General features: G+C 43.7%; 1 protein-coding gene and 1 non-coding gene across 2 annotated transcripts in view; both read left to right on the forward strand.

Moving 5' to 3' along the window:
* LOC121560857 (glutamate receptor ionotropic, kainate 4-like) overlaps positions 1 to 14,123 on the forward strand; it is a 478,252-nt gene that overhangs the window by 442,211 nt on the left and 21,918 nt on the right. The window contains exons 12-13 of the mRNA XM_041873701.2: positions 1,952 to 2,059; positions 12,990 to 13,193. Coding sequence (XP_041729635.2) covers positions 1,952 to 2,059; positions 12,990 to 13,193 — 312 coding nt within the window. The remainder of the gene's footprint in view (positions 1 to 1,951; positions 2,060 to 12,989; positions 13,194 to 14,123) is intronic.
* Positions 8,402 to 8,454, forward strand: LOC121567236. The gene has a single exon (XR_006001086.2). It is a non-coding gene; the product is annotated as a U7 small nuclear RNA (small nuclear RNA).

The following is a 14,123-nucleotide window of genomic DNA, read 5'->3' on the forward strand; positions in this document are numbered from 1 at the left end:
GCTGTTGATTGTGGCCTGTGGAATGTTGTCCCACTCCTCTTCAATGGCTGTACAAAGTTGCTGGATATTGGCAGGGACTGTAACACACTGTCGTACACGTCGATTCAGAGCATCCCAAACATGCTCAATTGGTGACATGTCTGGTGAGTATGCAGGCCATTTTCAGCTACCAGGAATTGTGTACAGATCCTTGCGACATAGGGCCGTGAATTATCATACTGAAACATGAGGTGATGGCGACGGATGAATGGCACGACAATGGGCCTCAGGATCTCATCACGGTATCGCTGTGCATTCAAATTGCCATAGATAAAATGCAATTGTGTTCGTTGTCCGTAGCTTATGCCTGCCCATACCATAACCCCACCGCCACCATGGGGCACGCTGTTCTCAACGTTGACATCAGCAAACCGCCCACCCACACGACGCCATACACGCTGGTCTGTTGTACTGCCAAATTCTCTAAAACGACATTGGAAGCGACTTATGGTAGAGAAATGAGCATTCAATTCTCTGTCAACAGCTCTGGTGGACATTCCTGCAGTCAGCATGCCAATTGCACGCTCCCTCAAAACTTGAGACGTCTGTGGCATTGTGTTGTGTGACAAAACTACGCATTTTAGAATGCCCTTTTATTGTCCCCAGCACAAGGTGCACCTGTGTAATGATCATGGCTGTTTAATCAGCTTCTTGATATGCCACACCTGTCAGGTGGATGGATTGTCTTGGCAAAGGAGAAATGCTCACTAACAGGGATGCAAACAAATTTGTTCACAACATTTGAGAGACATAGGCTTTTTGTGCAATTGGAAAATTTCTGGGATCTTTTATTTCAGCTCATGAAACATGGGACCAAGACTTTACATGTTGCGTTTGTATTTTTGTTCAGTGTTCTAGAAAGAATGGGTTAAGTGCATATGGAGGGCATTGTTATCGCACAGCTTTCAAGAAGCAATTTCGAGCACGCAATATATACTATGTAAGTCATATATGCCATTTAGCAGTCAGTGTCAATGCTTTTCTACAATTACTGTCACTGAAGATACATACTATAAATCAGTATCAAGGATTTTCTACATGACATACATATAAAGGCCTAGGCTATTATGTGTCAGTCAGTCAAATATAGGTAGGATAATGGCCTCTCATTGCTTTGTACTGAGTGACAGTGAAATGTAATAGCTACATAGTCAAAAAATCAATTTAGACCACTGATGCACATGCACAACTTGACACACACACACACACACACACACACACACACACACACAGCCACTCTAATGCAGCCAGCCACTCACCGGCCAGGGATCGATTGGTAGGGGATGATAAATTAACCAACACCTCAACAAAAGACGTTAAGCAGAGAGCCCAACGAACCATGCTGCTTTGTAATTACAATACCAAACGAAACATTTGGCATGATGTAGCACCGCCACTGGGCGACATGTGTGTTGGGGTGGGGACAGGCAGGATGGGATGACCGTACAAGGCCCTGCTGGCGGTGTGCAAGGAGAAGTGGTGGAGGGGCGCCAGCCGAGCTCTAATGGTAATGAGGACATTGGCTCGCTTCAGAGAATTGTGTGTAATTGAGCTAATGAAAGCATTCTGTTGTCCCTGATTGAACACGTGCCCCAATGTATTCCTTCAAGGAGCAACATGTGTCTTTGTCCTTTATCTCGCTCTCCCTTTTCTCTCCCTCTCTCTTTCGCTATCTCCCCCTCTTATGGCTGACCTTGTGAAGGGCACGGTGACTGAGTGTCCTCTTTAACTGGTTTCAGCTCAGAAGAGAGAGGATTGTCTGTTGGACTCTTCGATGAACTCTCTAACAGTTGTTTTCTCTCTCTGTGTGTGTGTGTGTGTGTGTGTGTCTGTGTGCGTGTGCGTGTGCGTGCGCGCATACACCCGCGTGTGTGTTGGCATGTATGTGTGTGTATCCATATCCCCCTGGCAGATTGGCCGGTGGCATTCAGAGCAGGGTCTGTCCATGGAGAGGAAGCTTCAATCAATCAACGTGACAGACACTCTCTTCAACACCACCCTCACCATCACCACTATTCTGGTGAGTGAACCGTCACGGCAACACACTCCCAATGACACACGTTCTGGACACTCCACTTGGTTCATAATGGAGAGAGTGGTAGACATTAAAGTGCAGTGGGGTAATATTTCTCCATGTTACACCGTCACACTCAGAACAGGACATGCAAGCGTACACTCCACTTGGTTTACGATGGAGAGAGTGGTAGATATTAAAGTATAGTGACGTAGTATTTCGCCCGTAGTAAATCATGTCACCCTGTCACACCGTCACACCAGCACACTCCGAATGACAGATATGTGCTGGATCACCCACTTGGTTTAGATATAGAGAGTGGTTGACAATAAGGTGTAGTGGGGTGGTATTTCACCATGGCACCTAAAGCTGTCCTGTCCTATTTAAGTATAGTGCCTGTCATTCATAGAGTTGACATCTCTGTCTTGAGGGCGGCAGGTAGACTAGAAAAAAATCAGTCGATGTGCCCTTGAGCAAGGCACTTAACCCTAATTGCTCCCGTAAGTCGCTCTGGATAAGAGCATCTGCTAAATGACTACAATGTAAATGTTGATCTGCCCTGACTCTGAAGGCTTCCTTGATGTAAATACAGTCTCATCCTCTATATATCCTCTCAGGAAGGTGTATTGCTGGTGTGCTTAGCGGGCCGAGTTGTTTAGATACTATCTATAAGGCGATACGCTTAGCAATTAAAGATGTAATCCGTGTGGTGGTTGACAGCCTGTTATTTGGCAGCAATTTTCGAGGGCATGGAGGAAAGAGGGTATCGGTCTGAGGAGGAAATTGAGCTTTTCTCCTCTCCTCACATTCGCACACCCTGCGGAGAGATCCTTTCTCTTCATTGAGCTAGGTCACACTGCTTTTCTGCAGCCCGCTGAGGACTGTGGGAGTTTTTTTGACTGAAAAACACTGGGGTTCAATATAGCCATTCATACAACATATTCTGATTGGCTGCAACAGTGTTCTAGCTACACTGGGGTTCAATAGAGCCATGCTACTACTGGCTAGCCCAGGCCTGCTAGCGCTTACATTACTGCTGATTGGGCGCATGCGTGAAAGTTAGCCAGAGAAATCCTCATCGTCCTCCCTCTACCACTACTTGATGAATCAAAAGATAAGCCCAAAGTATCTTGTAAGGAGAGCCCAAATGTCCGCAATGTTATTCGCAATGTCACGCTTACCAGTTAAGAGCAGAGGTGGAATAAAGTGTGTCTGTGTTAACCCGCGACTTAAGAAAAAGGTCTCATTGAGAATTATTGGGATTGAGGTGGAATGGTTCCGTTGGTTTCACCGACCGCGGGGGCTTCTTTATCAAATGAGGAGCTGTTACAACGGTGGCTGAGAGAGAGAGAGAGGGGGCTGCTACCTGTTTATTTCGCTATATATATAGAGTTGTCCAGGCAAATTTCAAAAGCCACCAAGGAGCAATTTTGTCGCTATCACAACTCACTCATCACTGCGTGATTGCTTTGTCGCGCTTTATCTCTGCCGGTGGGGGCGGGCTAGACGCTGCAGTCTTGAGCGGCTGCAGTGCGGAGCGGCACCAGGAGGATTCATCTCTCCTGCAGACTGTTCCAGTACAGTTACGCACACTGTCACCATGGCCTCTGTGACTCAGAGAGCCGACGCAATACAGAAAACAACCTCCCCCACCGACCCCACCTCTCTGGAAAAAAATACATTTAAATTGATTTTGCACCTACACAGACCCCAGACATTACGTTGTAATCTCTCTGTTTGTTAACAATGTTTAGTTTTTCCATCCTTTGGATGTTAGTGAAAGAAATACTTGCGATAGCTCTTCCGCTGCGCCACTAGGAGAGGTGGTATTTCTGAACTCCTGATTGCTCTGGGAAGATAATAGAGACTTTGCTCTAAGTTGATTTGTTTTTAAGCCATTTTTGATTGGCTGGCTCAGGCCTCTTTAGGAGAGAGAGTGTCACCGAAGCGATGTCACCTTCAGGCTTCAGACCACAGTCACATGGTCAGTGAAGTGTAGTGTAATCCTAGTTTATGATTGTTCAGGAGGGTCAGGGTTGATTATTCCCATCATCCTCTCTGCTCAGTCAGTGTGAGCAAAGATGACCACCTGTCAATGACCACCCCTTAATGGGGAAACTGCCACATCCATTTGCGATATTACAACAACAAAGAAGTTACTGCAAACAACAAACACTGTTATTTTCCCCCTCGGACATCATTGCAAGCGCAATAAAACAGCAGGATACAGTTAACTACCAAAATAATGGAATCACTTGAGTAAATGAGGGATAGAATGTACATTGAAAGCAGGTGCTTCCACACAGGTGTGGTTCCTGAGTTAATTGAGCAATTAACATCCCATCATGCTTAGGGTCATGTATAAAAATGGCTACCATGGCTATGCCACCATAGGATGACAATGCCCCCATCCACAGGGCATGAGTGGTCACTGAACGATTGAATGAGCATGAAAACGATGTAAACCATATGCCATGGCCGTCTCAGTCACCAGATCTCAACCCTGTTGAACACTTATAGGAGATTCTGGAGCGCCGCCTGACACAGCGTTTTTCACCACCATCAACAAAACACCAAATTATGGAATTTCATGTGGAAGAATGTTGTTTCATTCCTCTAAAATAGTTCCAGACACTATTAAGACACTTAGTATGTTGGTTTATTTTGGCAGTTAACTGAATGTACTGCAATGTTTTTTACCATGACGCTCGAAGCTCCCAACCTCTGCTTCGTCAATAAATGAAATGAAATAACAACGGTGTGGGGCGGACATTGTTTCCCCCTGCTGCGAATTCCATCTTTAAACGTTTGCTTGAGTCTACTTGGAGTGCCAGATGGGCAGGCTTTTCACTTTTGAGACTATTTCACTGGTTCCATTGTGGCAGTCAAGCTCAATCAAGCACAGCTAAAGTATTTGAAAGATTTCAGGCATACAGGGCGTTAGCGCCAATACATGTCCTTGTTACAGAATAACAATACCTGAGAGCGGATTATAAGACGGTGGCTTTTAGATATACTGTGGGTCTTACTTACATTATTACCTTGTGAGAGAGAAGTGTCATTCAGCAGCCTTGCAGTTCTTGACACACTAACCGGTGCACCTGGCACCTACTACCATACCCCGTTCAAAGGAACTTAAATATTAGGTCTTGCCCATTCACCCTCTGAATAGCACACATACACAATCCATGTCTCAATTGTCTCAAGATCCTTCTTTAACCTGTCTCCTCCCCTTCATCTACACTGATTAAAGTGGATTTAACAAGTGACATCAATAAGGGATCATAGCTTTCACCTGGATTCACCTTGTCAGTCTATGTCATGGAAAGAGCAGGTGTTCTTATTGTTTTGTAAACTCAGTGTATATTTGAGCTGCCAGTTCGCTATAGGCTCCAGACCACATAATTGTATTTTCTGGAGGATGGGGGGTATTGCGAGGCTAGGGGGTTGTGACTGCTCCTTGAACCAGACCCGGGTTCAAACAGTATTTGTTTTCTTTCAAATACTTTGCACGTTTGATTGAGCATGCCTGGAGTGCCAGATGGGTGATGTTTGCACTTTTGGGACTATTCCATTGGTTCCATTGTGCCAAGGAAGCTCAATCAAGCGCAGCTAAAGTGTTTCAACTATAGTGAATACTATTCGAACCCAGGTATGACTTGGTACACCTTAAAAATTGAGAATTTCCTGACTGTCGTGTGTAGTCGATTTGTTTAGGTTTCTAGGCTCAGCTCGTGGGTGATGTTTCCCCCTGGGACAGATCTATGATCAGCTTTCCCTTCCCCAATCCTAACCGTAACCATTATTGGACAAAATGCATCTGGCATGGGTAGAGTAAGGTTTTGTGTGTGTGGGGGGGCATGGAACACTGGCATCACTCAGCTGGAGTTATCTGCACCCAACCAGACTCCTGGCAATGGAAAAAAGGGGAGCATGTTTTTAGAGATACAGAAATGCTGCATTTCCTCATATCTTGAAATGCACCATTTCATAGAATTGTCTGTGGTATATTACAAAAGGTAGATAGAATTTCCCTGTGATTTCAATGAATGCCTCTGACATTGATGTATGTAGGTAGATCGGTAAGCATTCACAAACAGTGGTGAATTATGCAACATTAGGAGTTAGACATGACAACATTCCAAATCCCCTGTCATGTATTCCACACAGAGAGAGAGAGAGAGAGAGAGAGAGAGAGAGTCCCCCCCACATTATTGATTAATGTCTGGGTTTTACTCCCATGATTGAAGGGTCAGAGCCAGCTCTTAATTACATTTTTCTGCAGGTTTTTATTTATTTATTTATACAGGGTGGGTCATCATTGAGACCAGGGTCTCATTTACAAGGAGCCCTGTGAACATGAACATACACAATACAATTGAATACAACATAATGTAAAATAACAATATCAATACAATAAATACAACAAGATTAATCAAAACAAACACAACTCTCACATATCACTTCCCTTAAACTCCATCTAAACTGTCCAATGGGGACCAGCGAGTTGAACTTCAAGGGGGCCTTCAGGCTATTCCATGAGCTGGTGGCATAAGAACTAAAAGCATTTTACCCCAGCTCAGTGGAGACCTGCGGGACCTCCAGAACCAGCCAATCCAGAGAGCGGGTCTGAAAATTGCTGGATCTCCAATTAATACATGAGCTGAGGTAGTTAACCAGGTCCCCAACCGAGGATGTTCTTCCCCACCTCTATAGAGTCTCCTAATAGTGGGGGCTGTTGGGGAGATAAATATAGAATTACTTTGCCTCCCTTTCACACTCATCAATCAACTAGTGAGAGCTAGCCGAGAAATTATGGGCCGCATTTAATTAAGCGCAGCGGCCCACTCCTCTCTGTCGCCGGGGGTGTGGAGACTTATTAATTGAATCCAGAAGGTTTGTTTATCCATTTCCAAGCTTTCTCCCTTGAAACCCCCGCAGTGTAATGTACAACTGGCCCGTGAAATGCTGGCCCGTGAAATGCTACTCCTTAATAAGCCCTAGTTTGGGAGGGGAAAGGGAAAGCGTCCATCCGGCTGCAATGGTTGAGCGCTGCTGCGAGCGATGAAATAATTAGCATTTATATTGTGCCTTCCTGCATGGCGCCGCATAACCACAGCAGAGGTGTCAACTCAGGGGCAGAAAGGGAACATGCGTGGCTGTTTAATAAGTTAATGAATGGAGAGGATTTGCATTTATAGAGTGTTACTGGGCTCTGACTCAGGGCCCGAAAGGCTCACCTGCATGCATACGTTCAAAACATCCGCCAGTCTCTCCCTCCATCTGATACTGATGAGTATGTCCACTAAAAGCAACACTTAGAATGTGCTCTGATTCAGTGACCTCTGATATGATGCAGAGAAGGCTAGGAAAACCCTATTCTAGTTTCTCTATTGCTATTCTCTTATCGGTGTAGCGCAAAGCAGTGTGTGCACTGAAAACCCCAGCGAGGTGGAGGGGGGGGAGAGGCCATAGAAGACTAATCAAGTGTAAAGGAAACCGATCCAGTAGTACCACAGGTAGAAGAACTGTTGTTGCCATGGTGACAGGATGGTCGGTGGCAGTGTGATGTGTCATCCTCTTTGAGGTCTCCGGTTTTCCACTTTGTGTCATAATGGAGGGACGCCGCTTCGTACTGTGAGACGAATCCATCTCCCGGTCACCAGTCAACACAAAAGCCACCCCAATAGAAGTATGACAGAGCAATTTCACTGTTTGCCTTGTGTTCCATCTATATTTCTCTAAATCAGACAGTGAGATTTTTCTCTCTCTCGACTTAAGTATAAAGCTCACTGTTACAGGGAACAGGTTAAAAAGGCTGCCTGTTACAAGGCTGGCTTCACTCTGTAAAACTGACATGTTGCGAAGGTGACAATGTTCGGCTCAATTTATGAAGTCCTCTCCAACAATGTCATTAGAAGGCTCCCACATAAAAAAAATACTAGAGTTTACTATAGAATACTACAGTATTTACTATAGAATTCTGTAGTAAACTGTAGGATACTGTAGAATACTATACACTGTAGTATCCCTCGATCATGTGTAGTACTTAGTATAGAATGTTGTAGAATACTATAGTAAACACTACAATATTATCCATTTAAAAAAACACTGTAGTAAATACTACAGAAATGTCTGCAAAAACACATTTAAAAAAAACAATAGTAAATATTGCAGTATTTAATTTGCATATATCCTGCCCATTCCCCTCCCCCATATGCCAATTTGTGCCACCCGTAAGAAACCTACATATAGACCATATATTGTGTTCCTTACAGGTTATAGAAAATAGCAAATGCTCTGAACTCTCTGTTCAGAACCCAGTCCTACCTACCTACAGGTTATGGAAAATGTGATCTTTTAGCATTTCTCCAGTAGGTTTCCTCAAGGAGAAAGCCCCCCACTTGTCAAAGATAATAAAACAGAAACACTTTACTAAAAACTATGGTAATGTCCCCAAAACCACTACAGTAAATAATACAGTATACTGTACTACAGTCCGCAAAAACACTACAGTAAATACTACAGTATACTACAGTCTGCAAAAACACTACAGTAATTACTATAGTATATACTACTCTTTTTTACTACAGTATTTATACTAAAGTAAACAGTAAATACTACAGTATACTACAGTAAATATTACAGTATTCACTGTAGTGTTTTTGTGGACTTCAGTCTTCAGTCCGCAAAAACACTACAGTGAATACTACAGTAAAGTCCGCAGAAATATTACAGTGAATACTATAGTATTCCTACAATAGTATACACTATAGTATTTTTCCATGTGGGCTGCAGCATTCAAGATTTGATACATGCTTTATTAAAGTATTCTCCAAAAAAAGCAAGCGCATTTAGTATTTTAGCTATGGTGTCTGGCGTAAAATGTGGACCCCTGATTGGTTGATAAATCTCTCTTAACCCCCCAAATTTAAATCATTGAGCTGCTTGCTCAACATTATGAAAAAACTAATCGTAAATTAGGAACAAACTATAAGAAAGAGTGAGTCAGTCAAAGACAGGGTTGTAAAACAGTCAGCGGAGGTGCCAGACAGAGGCTTTTGTTCTCCCGCCAAGTACGGTGGTGAAATTAATTGATGTACAGTGGGGGAAAAAAGTATTTAGTCAGCCACCAATTGTGCAAGTTCTCCCACTTAAAAATATGAGAGAGGCCTGTAATTTTCATCATAGGTACACGTCAACTATGACAGACAAATTAAGAAAATAAAATCCAGAAAATCGCATTGTAGGATTTTTAATGAATTTATTTGCAGATTATGGTGGAAAATAAGTATTTGGTCACCTACAAACAAGCAAGATTTCTGGCTCTCACAGACCTGTAACTTCTTCTTTAAGAGGCTCCTCTGTCCTCCACTCGTTACCTGTATTAATGGCACCTGTTTGAACTTGTTATCAGTATAAAAGACACCTGTCCACAACCTCAAACAGTCACACTCCAAACTCCACTATGGCCAAGACCAAAGAGCTGTCAAAGGACACCAGAAACCAAATTGTAGACCTGCACCAGGCTGGGAAGACTGAATCTGCAATAGGTAAGCAGCTTGGTTTGAAGAAATCAACTGTGGGAGCAATTATTATGAAATGGAAGACATACAAGACCACTGATAATCTCCCTCGATCTGGGGCTCCACGCAAGATCTCACCCCGTGGGGTCAAAATGATCACAAGAACGGTGAGCAAAAATCCCAGAACCACACGGGGGGACCTAGTGAATGACCTGCAGAGAGCTGGGACCAAAGTAACAAAGCCTACCATCAGTAACACACTACGCCGCCAAGGACTCAAATCCTGCAGTGCCAGACGTGTCGCCCTGCTTAAGCCAGTACATGTCCAGGCCCATCTGAAGTTTGCTAGAGTGCATTTGGATGATCCAGAAGAGGATTGGGAGAATGTCATATAGTCAGATGAAACCAAAATAGAACTTTTTGGTAAAAACTTGTCGTGTTTCGAGGACAAAGAATGCTGAGTTGCATCCAAAGAACACCATACCTACTGTGAAGCATGGGGGTGGAAACATCATGATTTGGGGCTGTTTTTCAGCAAAGGGACCAGGTCGACTGATCCGTGTAAAGGAAAGAATGAATGGGGCCATGTATCGTGAGATTTTGAGTGAAAACCTCCTTCCATCAGCAAGGGCATTGAAGATGAAACGTGGCTGGGTCTTTCAGCATGACAATGATCCCAAACACACCGCCCGGGCAACGAAGGAGTGGCTTCGTAAGAAGCATTTCAAGGTCCTGGAGTGGCCTAGCCAGTCTCCAGATCTCAACCCCATAGAAAATCTTTGGAGGGAGTTGAAAGTCCGTGTTGCCCAGCGACAGCCCCAAAACATTTTTTACATTTACATTTTAGTCATTTAGCAGACGCTCTTATCCAGAGCGACTTACAGTTAGTGAATGCATACATTTTTTTATTTTAAATTTTTTTATAAAAAAAAAAAAAAAACTCCTACCCCCTGTGGGAATCGAACCCACAACCCTGGCGTTACAAACGCCATGCTCTATCAACTGAGCTACATCCCTGCCGGCCATTCCCTCCCCTACCCTGGGCCAATTGCGCGCCGCCCCATGGATCTCCCGGTCGCGCCGGCTACGACAGAGCCTGGATTTGAACCAGGATCTCTAGTGGCACAGCTAGCACTGCGATGCAGTGCCTTAGACCACTGCGCCACTCGGGAGTCATGACATCACTGCTCTAGAGGAGATCTACATGGAGGAATGGGCCAAAATACCAGCAACAGTGTGTGAAAACCTTGTGAAGACTTACAGAAAACGTTTGACCTGTGTCATTGCCAACAAAGGGTATATAACAAAGTATTGAGAAACTTTTGTTAATGACCAAATACTTATTTTCCACCATAATTTGGAAATACATTCATTAAAAATCCTACAATGTGATTTTCTGGATTTTTTTTTTCTCATTTTGTCTGTCATAGTTGACGTGTACCTATGATGAAAATTACAGGCCTCTCTCATCTTTTTAAGTGGGAGAACTTGCACAATTGGTGGCTCACTAAATACTTTTTTTTAGAAAGTTACCACCCCCTTTCAAAATGTTCACCTTTTGTTGCCTTACAGCCTGAAATGAAAACACATAAAATGTGACTTTTTCCAGTTTATTTACACACAGTAACCCACAATATCCAAGTGGGATTTTCTTTTTTTTTACTCTGAAAATTGTTTCAAATTAAAACAGTCAAATACCCTATTTGGATAAGTGAACACCCCCCTGAGTTAATACTTAACCACCTTTTGCTTGAATTACAGCCATGAGTCTCTTTGAATACGTCTCTAACTTTGCACACCTAGACAGTGCAATATTTGCCCATTCTTCCTTGCAGATTTGTTCAAGCTCAGTCAAATTGCATGGTGACCGCTCATGGACTGCACTCTTCATTCTCAATGGGATTTAGGTCTGGGCTCTAACCAGGCCACTCAAGGACATTCAGCCACTGTACGGTTGCTTTGGCGGTGTGCTTTGGGTCACTGTCATGTTGAGACATGAACCATCTTCCCATTTTCAACTTCCTAGCAGAGGGCTGCAGGTTCTCCTCAAGAATCTGTCGGTATTTTGCACTGTCCATTTTCCCTTCTATCCTGACAAGTGATCCAGTTCCTGCTGAAGAGAAACACCCCCACAACACGATGCTGCCACCGACGTGCTTTACTGTAGGCATGGTGTTCTTTGGGTGGAAAGATGTATTGGGTTTTCACCAGACATATCGTTTTGCGTTCAGGCCAAAAAGTTCAATTTTGGTCTCATCTGACCACAGCACCTTTTGCCACTTGGCCTCGGAATCGACAATGTGCTTTTTGGCAAAGCTTTTTGACAAAGCTCAAACGAGAGTGGTTTTTTTCTTGCCACCCTCCCATAGAGGCCAGATTTGTGGATCGCTTGTGATATTGTGGTCACATGCACACATTCACCAGTCTTTGCCATAAAGGCCTGAAGCTCCTTCAAAGTCGGCATTGACTTCTTGGTAGCCTCTCTGAACAGTCCCCTCCTTGCCCGGTCATCCCATTTGGAGGGACGGCCTGATCTATGCAGGGTCTGGGTGGTGCCATACGCCTTCCACTTCTTAATAATGGTCTTAACTGTTCTCCGAGGGATAGACCTTTGAAATCTTTTTATATCCATCCCCTGACTTGTGCCTTTCCACAACTTTATCTCGTAGATCTTTTGAAAGTACCTTTCCGCCCATAGTGGATTATTTGCATTGAATTGCACTACTAAGCAGTGGAGTCCTCTATGAACAACTGCTTTTATTCTGAACTAATCAAAGTCACTACAATTGATCACAGATGGAAGCCAATTAGCTTGATTTGTGATCTGGAAGGTGGTTGGTTATACCTCAGCAGGTTTTCAATTGCAATTCTAAGGGGGTTCACTTATCCAAATAGGGTATTTGACTGTTTTACTTTTAATTAATTTTCAGAGTTTTTTTTATTTTTTTCTCCCACTTGGATATTGTGGGTTACTGTGTGTAAATAAAGCTGGAAAAAGTTTAATTTTATGTGTTTTCATTTCAGGCTGTAAGGCAACAAAAGGTGAACATTTTGAATGGGGGTGGTGACTTTCTATATCCACTGTATATGCTCATTGGCTCCTATTTAAAACGAATGACCTCTGGTGAGAGAGTGTCCACTGTCCAGACAGACAACTTGCTAAAATCAAGTTGTCAAGATTGAGATGATGTTATGCTATGCTACACTAGGTTAGGCTATACTATGCTATGTTTATTGTTGTGAATTCGGGGGGGCTGCCCCAACCTGGACTCAAACTCGGGTCCAGTGACTGTCAAGCTAACACCTTAAACGTTACGCAAATAGGTCAGAGGTTGCAAGGTATTGGGTTAAGGTCGCCACATTATCATGGGGTTCTACATGTGCTCTGCTACATCTGTATCCCTCTGCAGGAGAACCCTTACGTGATGCTGCGACCGAACCACCAGGAGATGGAAGGGAATGAGCGCTATGAGGGCTTCTGTGTGGACATGCTGAAGGAGCTGGCGGACATCTTGAAGTTCAAGTACCGTATCAATCTGGTGGGGGACGGGGTTTACGGGGTATCGGGGACCAACGGTACCTGGACGGGCATGGTGGGAGAGCTCATCTCCAGGGTAAGAGCAACAGCTTCCTATAGTAAACATTATTCATAGGGCCAGGAGTTTTTCCCGACCAACTGACTTGACCAGGAAAAACTCTGGGCCCTACCATCGCCATCCATCTCCCTACCATTTACCCCCCTCTACCACTTCACAGCATAATGCCACTCAAACTATAGACCAATTCATCAAACTTTCAATCAAATGTTATTAATGTAGCCTTTTTAACAAAAACATGTCACAAAGTGCTTTATAGTAATCAATACTATTTACAGCCATTACTGTCAAATCACCCCTAACAAATCCCTAACATCCTACAAACATCCAGCACCCGTATGCACAGGTTGTACAACTGATGTACAACGGATTTGACACAATGGTTGTGCTACAACTGATACTTTATGTTCGTGATACAATGGAGAGTTTGTCGTCACAGAAATGTGTACACAACCATTGTGTGCGGCAGGTAGCTTAGTGGTTAAGAGCGTTGTGCCAGTAACCTAAAGGTCGCTGGTTCTAATCCCTGAGCCGACTAGGTGAAAAATCTGTCGATGTGCCCTTGAGCAAGGCACTTAACTCTAATTGCTCCTTTAAGTCGCTCTGGATAAGAGCGTCTGCTAAATGACGTAAATGTAAAAATGTGTGCTGTCACCACAATGCTTGTGTAATTATTTTTGGTAGAAAAGCTCTCTGTTGTATTACAACCGTTATGCCAAATGCGTTACATCAGTTGTATAACTTTAGTGTGTATGGGGCCTAAATGTGGGTGTTATGTGTGCAGGCATAGTGTGTCTCTGAGGACTCCAGGGTCAAATTATTCCATCTGATACGTGATAGGCTGAGTGTCTCGTAGTAACACATGTCCCCAGTGATGTGATCTAGAAAAGTAGTGCCCAGAGCTATTGATTGAGGTTTTCACATTCAGAGCATCCTACAGTGAGGGGA

This window comes from Coregonus clupeaformis, chromosome 5 (assembly GCF_020615455.1).
Source record: "Coregonus clupeaformis isolate EN_2021a chromosome 5, ASM2061545v1, whole genome shotgun sequence".
In the NCBI taxonomy this organism is placed as follows: Eukaryota; Metazoa; Chordata; class Actinopteri; order Salmoniformes; family Salmonidae; genus Coregonus; species Coregonus clupeaformis.